Here is a 23,761-nt window from a genome sequence, read left to right on the forward strand (position 1 = left end):
TATTTCTGTCAGTTCTCAAACAACGCAAGCCCTTTACACTTCAGTTTATTCCATCTACATTCTTACACTATTATTAACATACGCTTTATTCATTTAAAACTTAATAGATTATTATTACTATTATTTGTAAATAATATTTATATTGTGTCCCACATACTTGCTCTTCTGATGGTTTTTATTTATCTTGTGTTAAATGTGGATCATCTCAGGTAAAATTTTCCTGCATGGAGAAATCTCATTAGCATTTCTTTTAGTGCTTTTTGCTTGTAATGAAATTATCATGGTTTTTGTTTGTTTAAAAATGTCTTTCTTTAAGAATGCTAAAGATAGCTAGAGAGGAAGGGCAGGTAACTTACTAATAAAACCCCATCAGGCTAACAGTGGAACTCTCAGTTTAAACCCTACAACCCAGAAGAGATTGTGACCTGATATTCAACATTTTTAAAGAAAAAAAAAAAAAAAAAAACTTCAACCAAGAATTTTACATCCACCCAAATTAAGCTTCTGAAGCAAAAGAGAAATAAGATCCTTCTCAGATAAGCAAATGCTGATGAAGTTCATTACCACCTGACACTCCTTACAAGGGATCTTGAAATAAACTCTAAATGTGAAAAGAAAAAAAACATTATCAATGAATACAAAAACATACTTAAATACACAGATCTGTGACAATATTAAGCAACCACATAAACAAGCCTACATAATGACCAGCTAACATCATGGCAGGATCAAATCCACATATATCAATACTATCCTTAAATGTAAATGACTAAATGCCCAATTTAAATAGAATGTAGAAAACTATATAAAAAAGCAAGACCCAACGGTATGATGTTTCTAGGAGATCCTTCTTACATTCAATGGCACCCATAGGCTCAAAATTAAGAGATGAAAAAAAAAAAAAAAAAAAAAAACAAGCAAATGGAAATTAGAAAAAAAATGTGGTTATAACCCTAATTTCAGATAAAACAGACTAAACCAACCAAGATAAAAAATAAGAGCATTATTGCAGGGAGGGGCTAAATGGCTGCCTAGAAACAACTACCTTCAAAGGTTCTCACCAAGAATGAAAATGGTGACTGAACCCTGCAGGAGCAACTAAGTTATCCAGGTTCTCTCTCAATGGAACTGATTAGGTAGTTAGCAGAACCCATGGAAAATGTGTAAAAGCTTGGTGGAGTAACATACCACCTGGGGGCTGCATGGGGCAAGGGGAGCTCCTACCCACCTGAGGGAGGCAGTAAGTGACTGTGCAACCCCACTTGGGAAACCACAATTCCTCCATAGATTCATGCAACCCAAGGATCAGGAGATTCCTTCATGATCCCACGCCACCAGTGTCTTGGATCCCCAGCTTAGAGCTGTGCAGGTTCTCAGCGGCCACATGGCTGGAGAATGCCTAAGATGACTGAGATCCTAGAAGGAGAGGTGGCAGCCATCACTGTGGCTGCCTGCTACCTAAGATGACTGAGCTCCTTGGCAAAGGGGTGGCAGCCATCACTTTAGGTTCAGTCTGCCAGTTTCCCCTGCTGGTGCCAGGGAGAATAAGTGGTTTGGACTAGGAGAAATTTCCCACAGCACAGCACAGTGGTGGTAGCAGTTCATGGGCAGACTGCCCCTTTAGGCTGTACCAATACCCACTTCTCCTCACTGGGTAAGGTCTCCCTGCAGGAATATCGGCAACTCCACACAGGGGGTTATGGACAGAACTCTGATCTTCCTGGGACAGATACACTCGGGGGAGCAGTGGCTACAGTCTCTACAGATTAGTGCACTTACTTTTTCCCCGCTGGTTCTGAGAAATCCAGAGAGTTCAGAAAATGGGATCCCCTCATCCCCCGCAGTGCAGGACATCTGCCATGGTGCAATCAGAGGGCTATGTTAAATAGGTCTCTGATCCCATGCTTCCTGACTGGGTGAGACCCCCATAATGGGCTAACAGACACCTTATTTAAGAGTGTTCCTTCTGATGTCAGGCTAGTGCCCCTCTGGGATGGTGCTCCCAGAAATAGTAGCAGGCCAGCCATCTTTGCTGTTCTGCAGCCTCCACTGGTGACACCTCCAGAGGCAGGAGAGACCCAGACCAGTAGGATCTGGAGTGGACCCCCAGCAAACAACAGCAGCCTTACAGAAGACAGCCTGACTATTGAAAGAAAAACAATAAATAACAACAACAGCATGAACAAAAAGTCCCCACAAAAACCCTAACCAAACATTGGCATCCTCAAAGATTGAAGCTAAATAAACTCAAGAAGAAAAAAAATAATAAATAAAAAGAAACTGAAAACTCAAAAATGCAGAGGGTCTTTTCTCCTCCAAATGATCATAACACCTCATCAACAAAGTCACAGACCTGGGCTGAGGCTGAAATGGATGAACTGACAGAAGTGAGCTTCACAATGTGGGTGACAGCAAACTTCACAGAGCTAAAGGAGCATGTTCTATCTCAATGCAAATAAACTAAGAACCATGATAAAATATTATAAGAGCTGTTAACCAGAATAACCAGTTTAGAGAGAAGTATAAATGACCTGATAAAGCTGAAAAACAGAACATGAGAACTTCAGAATGGAACCACAAGCATCAATAGCCAAACAGAGTGAGGGAAAGAATCTTAGAAATTGAAAACTATCTTGCTGAAATAAGACAGATAGACAAGATTAAAGAAAAAAGAATAAAAGAAACAAACAAAACCTCTGGGAAATCTGAGATTATGAAAGACCAAAGCTGAGACTGATTGGGATACCCAAAGAAGACAGGGAGATTGAAACCAAGCTGTATAAAGTACTTCAGGATCTCATCCAGGAAAACTTCTCCAACCTAACAAGGCATGCCAACATTCAAATTCACGAAATCCAGAGAACTCCAGTAAAATACTCCTTGAGAAGATCAACCCCCAGACACATAATTATCAGATGTGCCAAAGTTAAAATGAAGGAAAAAATCTTAAGGGAAGCCAGAGAGAAATATTAGGTCACCTGCAAAGGGAAGTCCATCAGAATGACAGCAGAACTCTCAGTAGAAATGCTATAAGCCAGGAAAGACTGAGGGCCAATATTCAACATTCTTAAATAAATATTTAAATTTAAACCCTGAATACTATATCTGGCTAAACTAAGCTTCCTAAGCAAAAGAGAAATAAAATCTTTTATAGACAAACAAATGCTAAGAGAACTCATTACCACCAAGCCTGCCTTGCCAAACCTTTTGAGGGAAGCAATAAATATAAGTAGGAAAAAAAAATGTTACCAACCATTACAAAAACACACTGAAGTACACAGACCAATGACCCTATGAAGCAACTACATCAACAAGTCTGCAAAATAACCAGCTAGCATTTTGATGACAGAATGTAATTCACACATGACAATATTAACCTTAAATCTAAATAGGCTAAATATCCCAATTAAAAAACACAGAATAGCAAGTTGGATAAATAGTCAAGAACCATTGGTGTGCTGTTTTTATGAGAACCATCGCAAATGCAAAGACACGTATAGACTCAACAAAAAAGGAATGGAGGAAAATCTACTAAGCAAAGGGAAACCAAAAACATAGACGATATTGTTATCTTAATACCTGACATAAGAGGCTTTAAATCAATAAAGATCAAAATACACAAACAGGAAATTATATAATGGTAAGTGATTCAATTAAACAAGAAAAGCTAACTATTCTAAATATATACACATCCAATGCAGGAGCACCCAAATGAAAAGCAACAAAAAAGAAACAAAAAAAAAAAAAAAAAAAAAAAAAAAAAACAAGTGCTAAGAGGACCTAGAAATAGACTCACAAACAATAATCGTGGAAAACATTAACACCCTACTGTCAATATTAGACAGATCATCAAGACAGAAAATTAATGAAGATATTCAGGACTTTGAACTCAGCTCTGGATCAAGTGGACCTGGTAGATATCTACAGAACTCTCTACTCCAAACAAACAGAACATACATTTTTCTCAGTGCCACATGGCACTTACCCTAAAATCTATCATGTATTTGGAAGTGAAATATTCCTCAGAAAATGCAAAAGAAGTGAAAACATAACAAACATTCTCTCAGACTACAGTGTAATCAAATTAGAACTCAAGATTAAGAAACTCACTCAAATCACACAACTACATGGAAATTGAATAACCTGCTTCTGAATGACTACTGGGTAAATAATGAAATTAAGGCAGAAATCAAGAAGTTCTTTGAAACCAATGAGATCAAAGAAATAATGTATCAGAATCTCTGGGACACAGGTAAAACAGAGTTAAGTGGCAAATTTAGAATATTAAATCCCCACATAGAAAAGCTAGAAAGATCCCAAATAAACACCCCAACATCACAACTAAAAGAACTAGAGAATGAAGAGCAAACAAACCCCAAAACTAGCAGAAGACAAAAAATAACCCAGATCACAGCAGAACTGATGGAGATAGACACACACACACACACACACACACACACACACACACACACACAAAACCTTCAAAAAATCAGGGAATCCAGGAGAACTTAAAAAAATAATAATAATAATAGATAGATGGCTAGCTAGACTAATAAAGAAGAAAATAGAGAAGAATCAAATAGACACAATCAGAAATGATAAGGGGAATATCACCACTTACTTCCCAAAAACACAAACAACCATCAGAGAATACTATAAACACCTGTATGCAAAATAAGCTAGAAAATCGAGAAGAAAATGAGTTCCTGGACATATGCACTCTCCTAAGACTGAACTAGGAAGAAATTGAATCCCTGAATACACCAATAATGAGTTCTGAAATTAAGACAGTAATAAGTAGCCTTCCAGCCACAAAAAGCCAAAGATCAAATGGATTCACAGCTGAATTCTACCAGAGGTATAAAGAGGAGCCAGCAATATTTCTACTGAAACTCTTTCAAGCAGTTGAAAAGGAGGGAATCCTCCCTTAATTATTGCCTGAAGTCACCATCATCCTGATACCAAAACCTGGCAGAGATACAACAACAACAAAAAAGAAAACTGTAGGTCAGTATTCCTGAGGAACATCAATGCATCATCCTGATACCAAAACCCGGAAGAGACACAACAGAAATAGAAAACTTCAGGCCAATATTATTGATAAGCATTGATGCAAACATTCTAAAAAAATAAAATAAAATAACTCACAAACTAAATCCAGCAGCTTGTCAAAAAATCTAGTCCACCATGATTCAGTAGGCTTCATCAATGGGATGTAAAGTTGGTTCAACATCTGCAAATTAACCAATGTGACTCATCACATAAACAGAGCTAAAGACAAAAACCACATGATTATCTCAATAGATGCACCAAAAGCTTTCAATAAAATGTAACATCCCTTCATGTTAAAAACTCTCAATAAACTAGGAATTGAAGGAACATACCTCAAAATAATGAGAGCCATCTATGACAAACACACAGCAAACATCATACTGTATAGGGAATAGCTGGAAGAATTCTACTTGAAAGCTGACATAAAACAAGGATGCTTTCTCTCAACACTTCTATTCAACGTAGTATTGGATGTCCTGGCCAGGGAAATCAGGAAAGAAAAAGGAAGGAAGGCATCCAAATTGAAATAGAGGAAGTCAAACTATCCCTGTTTGCAGAGGACATGTTTCTATATCTAGAAAACTCTGTAGTCTCAGCCTCAAAGCTCCTTAAGCTGATAAACAATTTTAGAAAAATTTCAGGACACAAAATCAATGTAACATTACTAGCATTTCTATAAACCAACAAAAGTCAAGGTAAGAGCCAAGTCAGAAAAGTAATACAATTCATAATTGCCAGAAAAAGAGTAAAATGCCTAGGCATACAGCTAATCAGGGAGGTACAAAATCTCTAAAGATAAGAATTACAAAACACTGATCAAAGAAATCTGAGATGACACAAGCAAGCGGAAAATGTATGCTCATGGATAGGAAGAATCCATATTATTAAAATGGTCATACTGTCCATAGCAATTTACAAATTCAATGTTATTCCTATCAAACTACTAATGGCATTCTTCATAAAACTAGAAAAAAATTATATTTTATATGGAACCAAATAAAAAGACCAAATACCCAAGGCAATCCTAAGCAAAACAAAAACAAAACAACAACAAAAAACACACAAATTTATCCTACACACACACACACGTACACACACACACAAACCCAAAGTTGAAGACATCATATTAGCCAACTTTAAACTATACTACTGGACTACAGTAACCAAAATACAAAACAGAATGGGACTGATACAAAAACAGATACATAGACCTGTGGAACAGATAGATAGTCTGAAAATAAGACCATCACAAATGCAATCATTTGAACTTCAGTAAAGCTAACAAAAACCAGCAATGGAGAAAGGATTCCCTATTATCAATAAATGGTGCTAGGGTAACTGACTAGACACATGCAGAAGATTGGAACTGCACCTCTTTCTTGCACCATATAAAAAATCAACTCAAGATGAATTAAAGCTTTAAATGTGAAACTCAAAACCATGAAAACCCTGAAAGGCAACCTAGGCAATACCATTTTGGTTATAGTAACTGGCGAAGATTTCAGGACAAACACGCCAAATGCAGTAACAAAAAAAGCAAAAACTGATGAATGAGACCTATTAGCAATAACAGAATGAGACCTTTAAACTAATGGCAAAAAAAAAAAAACACAATTGCTTTGTAAAAATTAAAGAGCTTCTGCACAGCAAAATGGACTATCAACAGAGTAAACAGACAACCTTAAGAATGGGAGAAAATGTTTGTGAAGTATGCACAATAGTCCAATATCCAGCATCTAAAAGGAACTTCAACAAATATACAAGAAAAAATCAAACAATCTCACTTAAAATTGGGCAAAGAACATAAACAGACATTTCTCAAAAAGACATCCAAGCAGCCAAAAAATCATATGAAAAAAGCTCAACATCATTGATCATTAGAGAAGGGCAAACCAAAACCACAATAAGATACCATCTCACACCAGTCAGAATGGCTACTAAAAAGTCAAAAAATAGCAGAAATAGCAGATACTGATGAGGTTGTGGAAAAGGGAATGGTTATACACTGTTGGTGGGATTGTAAATTACTTCAATCATTGTGGAAAGCAGTGCGGCAATTCCTCAAAAAGCTAAAAACACAACTACCGTTCAACTCTGCATCCCATTACTGGTTTTATAACCACAGGAATATAAATCATTCTACATTAAAGACACGCGCAGCCCTATTCACAATAGCAAAAAGATGGAATCAACCTAGATGCCCATAAATAGTAGACTGCATATAGAAAATAAGGTACATATACAACATGGAATACTATGCAGCCATAAAAAATGAATGAGATCATGTATTTTGTGGAAACATAAATGGAGCTGTGGGCCATTATCCTTAGCTAACTAACAAAGAAACAGAAAACCAAATATTGCATGTTCTCTCATTTAAGTGGAAACTAAATGATAACTCATGAAAACAGAGTGGAACAACAGACTCTGAAGCTTATTAGAGTGTGGAGGGAGGGAAGAGAGAGAGGATCAAAAAAAAAAAAAAAAACTATTGGGTACTACACTTAGTATATGGGTGAGAAAATAATCTGTATAGCATCCCCTCATGACACAAGCTTACCTGTATAGTAAACCTGGACATGTACCAATGAACCTAAAATGAAAGTAAAAAACAAACAAACATGCATTTATTTTATCTTAATTTTAAAGAATATTTGTGTTGTGTTAAAAATCTTGAGTTGGCAGTTATTTTGTTTTATAACTTTAAATATGTAGTTACACTTTTTGGCTTCCATAACTAATTTTCTCCTTTATCTCAAAAGATAAATTACCTCCACCTATAAATCAAAGGTGTATGCACATATTTATTTATAACATAAATAATAACTAAGACTACTCTTTGGAAATGAAGAAAACTGCTCAGAAGTTTAACTATGCTTGAATTTCCAATAATTTGAGACTGGAATATTGTCTATATAAAGTAGACATTTCATAATATTTGGGTAAATTGTCCCCTTTCTCACTGGTTCTTTGTTGCCTTTTCTAGTGATATCCCAAGTGAGATGTATGTGCAAAACAATTAATTGAAGTGTAAAAATAAGTTATTAAAACTTGAATTTACATGCTTTACTTTATATTTTGAAATTTTCTATTTTAATACATAATTTATATGATTACAGTAGACTATGAACTATTCAACACATAGCAAGTTGATGTGTTCAAAATTGTTTTCTGATAAAATCTTTGAAAAAAGAAGTTTAGAAAATGTTACTATAGATAGTAGGAAGGAAGTAAAAATCTATGCAGCTGCAAAGTCTTTTCCTTAGAGTATAAAAGCAGTGATCGAGTCAGCATGTCAGACTTCTAAAGTGACATGCTGGGTCGTACCATTTTCTAGCTGCTCTATTGAATTAGGTGGTTTCCAGGGCTGCAGGTCATACCATTTTCTAGCTGCTCTATTAAATTAAGTGGTTTCACTACAGACAAATAGGTCATTGACCAATTGCCTTTGGAAAAAGCAAAAGCACAAACTTGAACTATTTCAGACGTATGTAAAGTTTTCTTTTGCATAAGAATCCAGAGCAGTGGTTCTTAAACGGAGCAGAGTATCAAAGTCACTTAGGGAAGTTTTACAATACAGATTTGATTTACTCAACCCAGAAATTTTGATTCATGGTTCTGGGAGCAGTTCTCAGATGTGTTTATGTTTTTTAAATTTCCAAATTAATTCTGATGTTTACCTTCACTTTCGTGTCACTGGACTAGATGTTTTATTGATTAATGTCTCCAAAAGCCTTCCTAAATAAGTCAATGATTTATTTTTGTTTGTTTTGTGTCTGTTTTTGTTTAGAGATTGCAGAAAGTCTCTCTCTTTTTATATTGTACTTTGTACTTTAGGTTTTGGGGTACATGTGCAGATCATGCAGGATTGTTGCATAGGTACTTACATGTCAAGGTGGTTTGCTGCCTCCATCACCCCATTACCAATATCTGGCATTTTCCCCTATGTTATCTCTCCGCACCCACCGCCATCCCTCCCTAATCCCTCCAACAGATCCCAGTGTGTGATGCTCCCTTCCCTGTGTCCATGTGTTCTGTAAGTCAGTTGTTACTTAATAATGAGTGTAGGTCAGATTTTGTGCTGGGCACTAGCACTTTACTTTAGAAAATGAAAATAGATTTCAGTCAAATATGAGTACATTCGATCATTTTGACTTATCTTCTTTTGTGTTTAAAAACTTGATGACTTAGGTAAATCAAAAAAGTCAAGATCTATGGCAGAGATGTTCAATATTTCAGATTCCCTGGACCATATTGGAAGAAAAATTGTCTTGGGCCACACATAAAATACACTAACAACAGCTGATCAACTCAAGAAACAAATTTAAAAAATCCATAATACTTTAAGAAAGATTGGAAATTTGTGTTGGGTAGCATTCAAAGCCCTCTGGGCCACGTGTGGCCTGAGCATAGATTGGACAAGCTTACTAGGATATGTGTTTATATAAGCATAACCTAAATATTAGAAATGATCACATTCACCGTTCCAGCTAATAAGGAAGTAACATTTTCAAAACACATAATGCCATGCTTATTTTTGGTAGACAATACTGATTAGTACCAAACGAAATGGGCACCTTCCAAATGGCGACTATCATGGACCAATTATCCCTGTGCAGAGAGACAATTCAAATTCCAGGTCAACACTTATATGTACCCCCAACAGACATCATTAGTGATTTGATGTAATTTCTGAAAACATTAAAATGTTGTCAGTTTTCTTCAGAATTTATTTAGTGAATTAAGAAAATTCTGCCTTAAAGTTTTTCACTAGAGGATATTAACTGGTTCAATTTATTGTTCTAGATCATTAAGTAAGAAATTACTTACGTTAGTGTTTTTATTTCAGGTTTCTGCTTAAGTTTCTAGTAAAAATACACTTGATTTAGAATAGAGAGACTGTAATATGAATTAAAGGTAGTTATTCTTAAATAATGGAGATAAGAGAATAATAAAAGTTTTTGAAGTGTTGCAATTGAAATGAGTGACAATAAGACAGTTCCAAATCACGCCTTAAACATAGCATTGGGCTTGTTTCTTAGAAATAAAGGATAGTTTACTTTTAAAAAATTATTATTATTATTGGTTTTCCATAATACAAATTTAATTAATGCATTTTCTTCTTTTAATAGACTAGAAGTAAACATCAGAACATATGATAATTCCATTCCAAGTAAGAATTTAGTTATTGAAGTTTAATATGTCTTAGACTGGAAAATAATTTTAGGAACTAATGACTAGTTTATTCCATTAAATGTGATAAAGCAGAAACTGCTATGAATTTTTGTTAAAATTTTATAAAAGCATGTATGTTTGTATATTCATATGCGTATGTTGGTTGGTGTGTATGTATGTGTATATTTCTGGCCTTGATGTAGGTTTGCACTCACTGGTTATGAAGAAAGATTTATTTGTTGTTCTTCAAAATACAAAACAATTTTGCTTGTATAAGATTCCCTTGTGTTTAAATTCATAATTACAGTAAAGAAGGCAAATATAGTCAGAGAGATGAAAGTTGTTAATGAACAGCCTATTTGTTGAACAGCTGCAACTTTAGGAAAGTTTCCCTTAATATACTGAGCTGAAATCTGTCTGCACTGCTATAACTATTACTCATTTGTTCTAGCCCATCCTTCAGCATACATATAAAAGAAGCATATAACATTGTGATTAAGAGCGTGGGCTCTGGGGCAAAAGTACCTGTTTGAATCAACTCTACTAGTTACTAGCTTTACGATTTGGGGCAATTAATTTAAACTCTCCCTGTCTCTGTGCTTTATTTTACTACACCTAGAAAATGGAGACAGTTATATTATCTAATCCAAAGCATCGTTGTAAAGATTAAACAAGTTTATGAAAGTGCTTAGGAACACCAGTGTGGCACATAGTAAAGATTACATAAGTGTTAGCAGTTGCATCTATGCTATTATTACTATGACTACTTTTCTCCAATATAGTAGCTCTTTGAAAATCTAAATATAGTTGTCATATCTCTGATTAGCCTCTCCATCTCCAAGAGAGCTATCTTGAGTTTCCTCACCAGTTCCTCTTTTGACAAAGTTCTCAGATAGTTTGATCTCCCTGATCACACTGTTCTGGTTGTCCTCCAGTATGTATATGCCCTTCTTTCAATATAATCCTAAGAATGGAATGTACAATTTCCATCTACGGCCCTAATTCCTAGGGTTTGGGGATGCCACTGAGGTCAGAGAAGTGCTAAAAGAAACACTCAGATGTAATCAATCAAGACTTTTACTGACTGATATCATCACCATGCTAGTTGTTATGAAGAGTACAGAAGAAGTAACATTGTCTGCAATCTAACTAAAGTGACATAAAGAAAAAAAAAAAAAGCCAGGGTAGACAAGATGATGCAGATATTTTAAAGGAAACAGTAAATCTCTATTTTCTATTCCTAATGTTTGATTATATTATTTTACCATCATGATTTAAGTATCTGTGAAAATTAGTTCAATGTAGAAAATAAAATTACAAGCTTCATTTTAAGTAAAATTCAGTGATAAGTAAGAAAAGTGGCTTTTATTTTCTCTAATTGCTATGCAAATAAACTAGAAACTCTGAGGGAAAAATTTACATTTTAATTTATAACAGTTTAATTTAAAGGATATGTTTCTTACTTAAGAATAATTCAGGTCTGTGGAAAATATGACATTAACTCCAAATTGTTTATTATTCTTTCTCATTTTAGTCAGTGAATCAAGCAGAAAATCATGGAATGAAAAACACTTTGCTTTGACATTTCCCAAACCACCCCAGAGAGGTAGAAATGATAAATCAAGATCTTTGAAATCACAAGTAACAGTTACTGTAAGTACAGAAAAAGTCATTTTTAAAAATGAAATCTATGTTGATAAAACATACATAAATATAATAAGTAATGCCTACGTAACGTGAATTTTACTATCTGTTGGAAGATTTTTTTATTTGTAATTCTCTGTAGAACAGACTGTCCTACCTGCTTTAGATTAAGCTCGTATTTGTACATATTTATCTACATCAAAGACATTAACTAAGCAAGCTGGATAACCTAATACTGAAACTAGCAGGTTTACCAGTTGCAAAAGCAGCTAAAATTTTAATATTAGAGCAGAAACTGATCTTAATGAGGCTTTAAGGCATCCCTATTTTACAAAATATGAAAATCAAGATACTTGATATTAAGAGATTTCAAGTTTTCTACTGCTTCTCTAAAGTGGAGTTATCCTATTAATTAGCAAAATGAAAAATAATCACATATTGATCACCTATTGTGATATCAAACAATTTTTAAAGCATCTCCCAGAGCACAGTTGCAGTCAATGCATTTATTCAAGAGTAATTTATTACATCTGTAGTGATACAATTTTCATGTTTCTCTTCATGGTTATCTTTTAATTCCATATTACCATTTGCTACTGAATAATTAAGGGAAAATAAGAAGTAATTCTAAAATCTGTCTTTATGGTTTCTTATGACAACTAGATTTGACAAATATTTGGGAGAGAGTTGAAAATAAATTACTGGGGAGGGATAACATTAGGAGAATTGCCTAACGTAGATGACAGAGGGGATTGATGTAGCAAACCACCATGCCATGTGTAAACCTATGTAACAATCCTGCACAATCTGCATATGTACCCCATAACCTAAAGTATAATTAATAAGAAAAAGAAAAGAAATTACACTAGTGCTGCACAAGCTAATGTAAATCAAGCATTTGTTTATTTCATGCAATTTATGTCTTCATTTTTTGCAGTGCAGCTGGGGGTCACAGGCTCTCAATTTGACAAGAAACTTTAAAATCAGGAATAGATATCAGACTAGGGTTCTACAACTATTGCAGGAACTGTCATAACAAACTTCAAGAGGATCAGTTTATTTCTGATTTAACTTGGGGATAAAGGGTGTTTAAATTGTTCCAAAAGATTTCCCCCATATAGAAGTCCCAAAAAGCCTGCTGTTGGTATTTGAGGATAAGTCCTGGAATGTCATGGATCACTGTGGGCCTGCCCCAATCATAAAGTTTCTGCTAAAGTCATCTTATTTTCAAAATGGAGTTCTCTCTCTCTCTCTCTCTCTCTCTCTCTCTCTCTCTATATATATATATATATATATATATATATATATATATGTATGTATTTCACACACACACACACCCTTGATAGAGGAAAAAAATAAGTTTAAATAAACAGTTAATTAAAAATAAACTTTTTTTATTTTTATTTATTTATTTATTTTTATTGTATTTGAGCTCTGGAGTACATGTGCATGTCCTGCATCCTGCAAGATTGTTGCATAGGTACATACATGCCATGGTGGCTTGCTGTCTCCATCGCCATTGCCTACATCACGCATTTCTCCCAGTGTTATCCCTCCCCCTCCTCCCTGCCCTCACCCCCGCTGACCCCCCACCCCTCCTCTCCACCCCCTCACCTAGGCCAGTGAGTGTTGTTCCCTTCCCTGTGCCCATGTTCTCATTGTTCATCACCTGCTATGAGTGAAAACATGTGGTGTTTGGTATTCTGTTCTTGTGTCAGTTTGCTGAGAGTGATGGTTTCTAGGTTCATCTATGTCTCTACAAAGGGCATGAACTCATCTTTTTTTATGGCTGCATAGTATTCCATGGTGTATATGTGAGACATTTTTTTTTGTCCAGTCTATCATTGCTGGGCATTTGGGTTGGTTCCACACGTTTGCTATCTTAAACAGCACCACAATGAACATAGGTGTGCATGTGTCTTTATGAAGGAATGATTTATAATCCTTTGGATATATACCCAGTAATAGGACTACTGGGTCAAATGGAATTTCTATTATGTCCCAATATAGAAAGACATAACTCATTCACAAAGGATTATTGTTCTTACCAATCTTTTCAGAGGCATGACAAAAGAAAGTCAGAAGAAGGCCAGAAACCAGCTTATGTATGGATAATGCATTCTTTAAGAAGAATTTTGCAATGGCCCTCTATTAACATAGCTGCCAGGGAACAGACTCCATTCAGACGTCTTTATACTTCCAAAACCCATCTTAAAAATGCAGAATATAAAGAGTCCGAAGATGAAAAAGGAGGAACACCTTTGAAGAAAGATTCCAAGAAAAAAAGAGGCTCATATGCAACAAATGCAGAATCCAGGAAAACAGTAGAAGATGAGAAAACTAAAAGACAAAATGAGACAGTTAAAACTTCCATAAAATCATCACATGAAAATAGACTATCTAAAAAGTCAAAATCCAATTTGGAAACAAATCTGGAATCCAAAAATTCTAAGGCAGTCTCAAAAACTTATTCACGGAAAGATAAGAAAGATTCAATGAATTCCAAGAAGAAAAACACTGAATCCACACGTACCAAGAACAATCCAGAGACAGATTTGAAGATGTCAAAGACTAGTAATGATGCCATATCAGAAATTTGCCCAGAAAATAGTTTAAATGCTGATTTTCTGATGTTAGTAGAAGAGTTTGATGATGAATCCATAAGTTTTGATACATGGTTAAGGAATTACTCACAGAATAATTCAAAGAAGCCTGCAAAGAAGGATGCAAAAAAAGATGCAAAGAAAAGCTCTGGTTCTGAATCTGAAGACTCAAAGGATTCTGAGAAACAGTCAAAAAAAGATAAGAAAGGTGCCAAGAAAGATGACAAGAAAAAGGATCTAAAGAAGGGCACAGAGTCTACCGATGCCGAATCTGGAGACTCAAAGGATGCAAAGAAAGATACAAAGAAGGATAAGAAAACTTCAAAGAAAGATGATAAGAAAAAGGACACAAAGAAGGACCCAGTGTCTACTGATGCTGAATCTGGAGACTCAATGGATGCAAAAAAGGATTCAAGAAAGTCAAAGAAAGCTTCAAAGAAAGATGACCAAAAAAATGATGCAAAGAAAAATACAGTCTCTACTGATTCTGAATCTGAATTGGAGTCAAAAAAGAGTCAGAAACATGAAAAGGGGAATAAAAAATCTTCACAGCAAGATAAAAAGTCTGTCAAGAAGAATGAAGAGTATACTAATGCTGATTCTGAATCTGAAAGAGATTCAAAAAAGGATAAAAAAGATGAAAAGAAGGGGAAGAATTATTCAAAGAAAGATGACAAAAAGAAGGATGCAAAGAAAAATGCAGAATCTTCTGAAATGGAATCTGATTTAGAGTTAAAGAAGGATAAGAAAGACTCAAAGAAGGAAAAGAAAGGCTCAAAGAAAGATGTCAAGCAGGATGCAAGGAGGGACACAGAGTCTACTGATACTGAATTTGATGAATCTTCCAAGACAGTCTCTAAAAAGTCTATAAAAATCAAAGGTTCAGATACTGAATCTGAAGAGTCACTGTACAAACCTGGGGCTAAGAAGAGAGTTGACGAATCAAAAGGCACATCTGCAATTTCAAAGAAGGAAGGACTGGAATTAAATAAAGGACTCAAAATGTCATCCAAGAAGACTACATTCAAAGAGAAAGGGGGAAAAGCAAGTACAGGTAGAGTTCCTTCATCAAGAGAAAGACCACCACTTCCTCCTTGTGACCCTTTTCTGCCATCACCAAAGGTCAAACGTTTTTGTCTGTGCAAGATGCCTCCTCCCTCTCCAAAACCAAGATATGCCCCTTTGGTAAGTTTACTACTGTTTTATTTTTAGGCTGAAATTGATATAAAATGAAAGGTATTTTTAAAGTTTGAATTTATATTTTCTCCAAATGATAGTTATCTTTTCTAGAATATTGACAACTTTGACTCAAAGGTAAGAAAAATAAAGAGTATTTCACAAGTAATCAAAATATTGCAAAAGAAGTTACAAATTTAAGAGACTAGAAATTATGTTGACTAGAGCAGAGAGAACTGACTCATTATTTAAGGAAATGTGTGAATTTATGTATAAATAAGGTCATTTTGCAAAAATAGTGGTTAAGTTTTATACTTGAAAAAGAACAAAAATGAAAATTGACTAAAACTTCTACAGAAGCAGATTTAAGTGAGGTACAAAGACATTTCCTGAGAAGTTGCTGAATAGAGTAAAAGCTGTATTAACCAAAATCCATACACAGCAGGTGGAATACATGCCAAGATTCAGTTGTGCAAAAAATTAAATTATTTAATCCATATCTCAACTGGAGTTTTTATGAGCCCTCATCATAACTGATATCAGGAAACAAAAGCTAACTTTTCAGAAATGACTATATCTTCTCTAATTCATAAGTCTTAGGTTAACTTTGACTAATTGGGGGTAAATACTCTGTCAACTTAAAGGTACTACTTCTGTCATCCAGGATATCTCCCCTTCAATCCCTTAACCAAATAGTATGATTGTAAGGGAAAGTGTAAATAGACATCTTACATTAGACAGAGGAGCTTTGCACTAGTCCGTTTTCACACTGCTCATAAATATACATCTGAGACTGGGCAATTTACAAAAGAAAGAGGCTTCATTGAACTCACAGTTCCACATGTCTGGGGAAGGTCTCACAATCATGATGGGAGGCAAGGAGAAGCAAGTCACATCTTACTTGGATGGCGGCAGGCAAAGGGCACTTGTGCAGAGAAATTCCCGTTTTTAACACCATCAGATCTGTTGAGACTCATTCACTATCACAAGAACAATGTAGGAAAGACTCACCCCCATAATTCAATCACTTTCCACCAGCTTCCTCCCAAGACATGTAGGAATTGTGGGGTTACAATTCAAGATGAAATTTGGGTGGGGACACAGCCAAACCCTATCAAGTTCCTATTCCACATGTTTTCTTTCTTTCTGGCTTTACGATTTTGGGTTGAGGTGTAACTCATTTACATGATTTCTGGGCGTCAACCTTTGTTTTCTGTGCTTGCATGATATTCATCGTTTATTCCAAACATGGTAGGGCTGCTGCTCTCTCTCCTGCTAAACTCAGAACAACTGTAGCTATGACTAGTTCTTGAGCCTAAGTTTCTCATTTTCATTGATTTCTTCCTCCCTTTCTTCTCCTTTCTCTTCCTTGTCATCTTCTTGTTCTTCCAATCAAGAAGTTTATATTTCCTCTTTTAGACACAGAGAGATATCTTTTATCTTGTATACCAAGTATTTTCTATCTTTGGTTTATAATAAAACTTTACATACATACATCAATTTGCTCCTCATATATTAATATTTTTGGAAGTTAACAACACTTTTTATCACTCTCAGAAAGCCTGTGTTTCCAGTAGACCCCAAAACTCTGCTTTGAGACTCAAAGGTGGTTAATGACCCCTTTGCTCTAGGTGATATCTTCTCTCTCTACCAGATTGAGTTAATGGATGGCTAGCCACTAGAGTGATAAAACTTAAAAGGAATGAAAGTATGCTGGGAAATAATTTTTAAGATAAATAAGAATAAAGACTCTCAAATAGCTAGACTCTTTTCCACAGGCAGATTTTAGGAAAAATAATTAAAATATAAGAAAAAAATTGAATACAAGGATAAATTTTAATTGTAGTAACAAAAATCTTTCAGGGTATGTTCTAGGCTTGTACACTTCACGTCAAGTCTCTTTAATAAACTTCCATATGCACAGCCACCATTCAGTTAGGCTTTTCTATCTCTACTCCACTGAAACTTTTTTAAAAATGTTATCAAGTACCTTCTTGTGGCCATATCTACAGGTTTTTCCTCCCTCCTCATCTTATTTCATAATACAACATCATTTAAACTAACCTGTCCGGAAATATTTCTCTTACTTCACTTCTATGACTCTGTGCTCTCCTGTTTTTATTTCTACATACTGGTACCTTTTAACCACCTTTATTGTATCCTTCTCTGACTCATTATTAAAAATTGGAATGATCCTGTTTTCGTCCTGGACATTCTCTATTTACAATCCTTCCTTTGTGAGTTTATAGAGTTAAATGGCTATAAATATTATCTATGTATTGACAATTCCAAAATTATTATTTTCAGTTATGACCCTCCAATTGAACTCCCAAGTTTTCTCCCCAGGCACTTACTTGAAATCTCCACTATAGTAGCTACTGGGCATCTCAAACTTAAAATGTTTAAATAGTACTTTTAACCCACACCAAATTCTATTCTTCTCCTTGCCTTCTTCATCTTATCAAATGGCACCACCATCCAACCAGTTGATTTATTTTAAACATGGACATAATCTCTGTCTCCCTTCTATTTCTCACCCTCCACAGGTAATCAATCCATTAACTCATTATGTTACCCAGGCTGGTTTTGAACTCCTGGCTCAAGAAATCTTCTAGCCTTGGCTTCCCAAAGTGCTGGGATTGCAGATATAAGCCATCATGCTTCGCAGAATAAAATTTCTTACCCTAGCTTCCAACCTCTACAATATATAGCCCCTACTCATTTTTCACCCTAATCATGTAGCACTTTTTCTCTTTTCTTTTGTCATATAGCCAAACTGGCATTCTTTTTGTTTGTCATAAATACTAAGATTGTTTTCTTGCAAAGCCTTTTTATATACTGTTTCCTCTGATTGGAATGTTCCTCCCACAGATGTTTGCCTATCTAGTTCTTCTCATTATTTAGTTTTTCAGCTTGAGTGTTCTCTATAGGGAACCCTTCCCTGACTACCTTGTTTTTATGTTACCTTCCTCTCCATCACTATTCAGTCAATCTCTGAACACTGCATTGTACATTATTTGTCTTCACTGAATTTATCTTTATCTAAAATTATATTTTATTCCTTTTTTGTTAGTTACATTCATCATTAGAATTCAGATTCTATGCAGGTGGTGAATCTTGCCATATATACACACATACACATCCACAGATTCATAAACAACACCTATGTTATGTTTAGTTGCTTGAGAATTTGGTCCCCCTGAAGAGCTACATATCATATCACAGTAGCAGACATTTGGATATCCTTTTTTCCAAGCATTTTTACTCTAGACATGTCATTAAGAGAAATAAAGTATTTTATTAAGTGAGGGGAGTCACAAAAATGCACTTTACATTCTAAGTGGATGTCTGGAGGAGAAGACCCATGTATCCTGTTCATTTGTGTATGGGGAACTTGTGAACAAACTATGTTATTGAAACTTATGGTGTTTTCTTATTTCTTTTTTTTAATATTGGCTTGAAGAATGGTGACTTTTCTCCTTTTCTCCTCCACTGGAGTCTCACTGATTCTCACAGCACCACATAAGAAGCACATAAGCAGTACTGTATTTCAGTGTCAGCACTGTTTATACTCCTGGATTAAGATTGCTTACATTTGATATTATGTTTATAAATCTTGGCAATATTCTCAATCATAAGGGAAGAATTCTTTATAGTCCAACTGCTAAGGTAGAAAAGTAGGGTGTTAGGTTTAGGGTCATTTGTTTTCCATTCTGTTTTTTTTTTTTCCATATGTGTGTGTGTACATATACATATACATATATATATATATATATATATATATATAATCTTTGATAACAAAAATACAAATACAACAACAGAAACAATATAAAATATGTAAAGAAAAGCTAATCATTTAGATCCTTATGTTCGCTTTCTGATGTCATATCTCTCTACGTTTTCATCTTCTTGAGGTAAACAATGTTAACAGCCTGGGGGCCATTTTTCTCTTTGGACCATTTCCTTGTACAAGCAAATGTAAGGAGGTAGAGAGAGAGACAATCAGATAATTTGTTTTGACCAAAATACAATCATGCTCTTGTATTAAAATACAAGTTATTTTCTCACTTGACAATATCATGGTCATCCATGTAAGTCGTTAGACATATATCTAATGTTATCGTTCTTATTTACAATTTGCTTATGAAAACACACACAGAATTTAATGTGTCAGAATACCATACATTCTGAATTTGTTTTCTTTCCATCTTTTAAGTTTTTATTTTTGCTTATTTCTCTACTTCTCATTCCTACTTTCATCCATTGCTAACTTTTTTGTCCTTTCTAGGTAACATTTATCAGCTTACTGTTTCATTCCATACTTCTCTCCAACTTTCACTTTACCCTATTAAACATTCAAACACACACACACACACACACACACACACACACACACACACACACACACACAGAGAGAGAGAGAGAGAGAGAGAGAGAGAGAGAGAGAGAGAGACATACAGACAGTGGTGGCATCTGGGAGCAGGAATGAAAGTGTATGGCAGCTGGGAGCAGGAGGAAGTGAGGTTTTCTTACCGTTTTATTTAAAAATATAGAAATAATGCATACTTCTTTGCATCTTGGTCAGCAATAGTTGCTAGAGCTCTTCCTAACTTTTGCTGTTCTAATGGATGTATAATGATATTTCATTTGCATTCTTCTGAATGCTAGTGAACTTAAGTATCTTTTGAATATTTGTCGTGCCATAGGCTTGATCTTTGGAGAATCATTTCTTTGTATTCTTTGTGCATTTTTCTCATGAATTTTTATGTTTTTTGCATTTATTAAAGTCTCTTTGCATATTGTAGGTATTAATCCTTCATCTGTCTTCCTTGTTGTATTTTCCCCAACGTTCATATCTATTAATTATTCCACAGTGTATATTGCTGTGCACAAATGCTAAATTTTTACATAGTCAAATACATCTATAATTGTTTTGATTGTTCCTTGGCTTTCTGTATTAGAGAAAATTATCTTCTCCACAGAGTAGTTTTTAACAGGGACTAATACAAACAAAAACTAGTCCTTAGTAAATAATAAACTGTCATCAATGTCCAAATTGATCATTGTGACAATCAAGGTTTCATTGTACTGAAATTAAGTAACAAAGGAGGTTTCCTAATCTCCCACAAGAATTCAATATGTTATTTGAAAAATAGAAAGCCCCACGCAGGTTGTATAATCTAGTGGCTACTGCATACAGTTTTGGAGTCAACCAGTTTGTATTTAAATCCTTGCTCTATCACTTACTAGCAGGATACTTTTGGAGGACTTTCTTAATCACTTGAAATACTATTTTTTCTCAATTACAATATGGTATATCAATAAGACCTTCCTTATAGGAAAATGAAACATGTTAGGTTTTTAGTATACTATCTGGCATTTCATTATGCATATTCAGGGAGCACTACTCCTATCAACGTACCTCGAATAACAATGCATGTGGCTTCTAATTTTATCAAGGCTTCATGAACACAATGTAAAAGAAACAAATTTATTAGAACATGTTTATTTCAACAAATAAGCCAATCAATATTTTAACTGTCATCTTCTGCTTAATAAAATTAGTTAATTGATCCATATTTCATTTTCCATAAGGAATTATCATTTTCTGAGCATGCAGAGGTTACAGGACATTATGCTCAACACTGGGCAATTGATTTAAAAGCTTATCTTTCAATTTCCAAAGTTAATTAGGAGTCAAAAGAAGACAAGACTAAATAATCAGAAAACCCAAACTAAAGAGGTTGCAAGTCGGTTCATTGTTCCTATTCAAGGAAAGATGTTGTTGTTGTTGCTGTTGTTGTTGTTTTGTATTAAACTGGAAAGCACTTAAAGGAAGTACTTATTTCTGGTGAAATCAATCAAAAAACAAATTGAAGTAAAACACGTAAGAACTGCCTATCTTGGTTCACTTTATGCTTTTTATTTTTTTTTGTGTGTGGGGGACACATGTTGCTTAATGATAAAACAAAGTAAATCCCTCTCTTATTCTTGGCCTGATTTCTCATCTCTAAAGACTTGAACTAGATGAATTGCAATTTCAAATTTTAAGGCTAGCATAGTGGAATGAGTTTGTCATTTTTAAGTTGTGCCTGAAAGATATAAGTCATATGTCTGCCCATAACAGTGATGAACCATGGACAGAATTCCCCTTATGAGGCTAACAAGATAGAAAAAGTGTCTGACACACTAGAGCACAAAAAATAATGATAACATTGAATGGAATTCATTACCACAAGAAATTATTCTTAGGAGGACTCATGAATTATTGTGTACTGATTTCTATAAGTTTTTGTAGGATTTTGGAGATTTTTGTACAATATGTAATTATGACTGGGGAGGTCATTTATTTATGAAACTGTTATTAACTGATTTTATCTATTAAAAAGAATACTGGAGTTGTTTTAATTTGAAACCATCTCACTGAATTTAATAAAGTGACAGTCAAGTACCAGTGTAACTGAAAGCCCCAGACAAACAGAAAGACATAAATGCCTACTAATATGTTTCTGTTTTTATTTCTTTGCTGGTTATTTCCATATCTCTGAATAATATTTTTATGACTACTTCTCAATTTTACACATTTTACATTGGTTTCCTTCCATAACAGATAAAGATGTAGGTTGTGCACATCATCCTCTCTTCTCTCTTGCTAATGGGATCCTATATTTGTTTTTCATATGTTTGACAATTACCTTTATAACATTAAACATTATATTTATAACATTTTTCCTAGTTCCCCTACTCTTATCTTCAGTTTTTCTTTTCTGTCCCTTTTCTCTAGTTCTTTTTTACAAAGTTATATTTTAATAGTTCCCTGAAATGACCTTTCACTGAATATTATGGTCTTGTCTGTACCTACATTAACTTGTGACCTCTTGCCTTTATAAAAAACATATCTTCTCCCTTAACTATCCTGAATTTCTACTATTGGTGTTTTCTTTCTTCCCACTACTTTTCTTTCCCCTCTCCTACTACTGTTTCTCTATCTCCAATTTTTGCACTTCTTCCTCTTTCTATATCCAGCTCAAAAGTTGTTTTCTACAGCTCAGTTATTAAACTTAGACTCTTCTCTATATACTCTGGGAGCATTAATCTGTTACTATGTCTTAAGTTTTCACTTATTTGTAAATATTTCAAACTGTATATCCCTAGACTATTTTCTTATTCTAACTCTTGTCTGTTATCTCCTATATTCAAACAATTTCTAAGCTCCATGAGATCAGAAAAAAATGAACTTGAGATTTAAATCTACCATTAACTAATACTAAGGTCTTTCCTGTTATTTGGGTAAAGTCATCTGCAAATGAGAAATATAGTACCTAACCTACCCATTATAACAAATTGTTCTTAGGTTCAAATATGAAAAGATGTGAAAGTGTTTTATAAATGGCAAATTATTATACAAATGTAAGACTTTATTATTACTATTACTGCCTTATATTTTCATTTATATTACTCCCCTTTTCTCTTGCAACTGGTTTCTCCTTCTGCAGTTGTATTCTTCAAAGCTCAACTTTCCCTCAAAACACTGTAACACTTATATTGCTTTCTATTTATTGTTTTGATATTAATATTGTGTTCCAATTTTTTTCTAACTACTGTAACACTCAGAGTATTGTTCTGCATGTAAATGATTAACAACTATTTGTTGACTGATTAACTTAAAATTTTGTATTAAGTTGAAAGTTTATATTAGAAATTCTATCATATTTAGGATAATTATCAATCATGTGTCAAACACTGTTAAAACGAATGAAGATACAAACATCGTGTCTATTTCTTTCAAAGAAATTAAAGATTTACCCTAAGGAATGAAAACGCCAGCAGCTTTTGTTTTAGTTGTCCTCTCTAAAGAAAGTATCCTTCCCTGAAATTAGGAACATTCAATGTATTACATAAAACCAAGAAGCTTCACATTCTTTGCTCATTTATGTAATTTACTCAGTTATTTTTATGATTATGCATTGTATATATATTTTGCTAAAAAGTAAGCCACATGATGACAAAAATCTTTAATTTGTTTACTAATATATTTTAAATTCCCAAGAATGTCGGAACTCAATAGTTATTGAAAAAGTGAATGTGACATTTGTTAGAGAACCACCAAA

General features: G+C 34.4%; 1 protein-coding gene across 2 annotated transcripts in view; it reads left to right on the forward strand.

The window, feature by feature from the left end:
- The window catches only part of CYLC1 (cylicin 1), a 41,410-nt gene that overhangs the window by 14,374 nt on the left and 3,275 nt on the right, over positions 1-23,761 (forward strand). The window contains exons 2-4 of one of the 2 annotated variants that reach the window (XM_003936822.4): positions 10,185-10,225; positions 11,762-11,880; positions 13,932-15,659. In XM_003936822.4, the coding sequence (XP_003936871.1) occupies positions 10,185-10,225; positions 11,762-11,880; positions 13,932-15,659 (1,888 nt within the window). The remainder of the gene's footprint in view (positions 1-10,184; positions 10,226-11,761; positions 11,881-13,931; positions 15,660-23,761) is intronic. The other variant, XM_010347339.3, reaches the window with a different exon arrangement.

The sequence above is a fragment of the Saimiri boliviensis genome, chromosome X, assembly GCF_048565385.1.
Source record: "Saimiri boliviensis isolate mSaiBol1 chromosome X, mSaiBol1.pri, whole genome shotgun sequence".
Classification (NCBI taxonomy): domain Eukaryota; kingdom Metazoa; phylum Chordata; class Mammalia; order Primates; family Cebidae; genus Saimiri; species Saimiri boliviensis.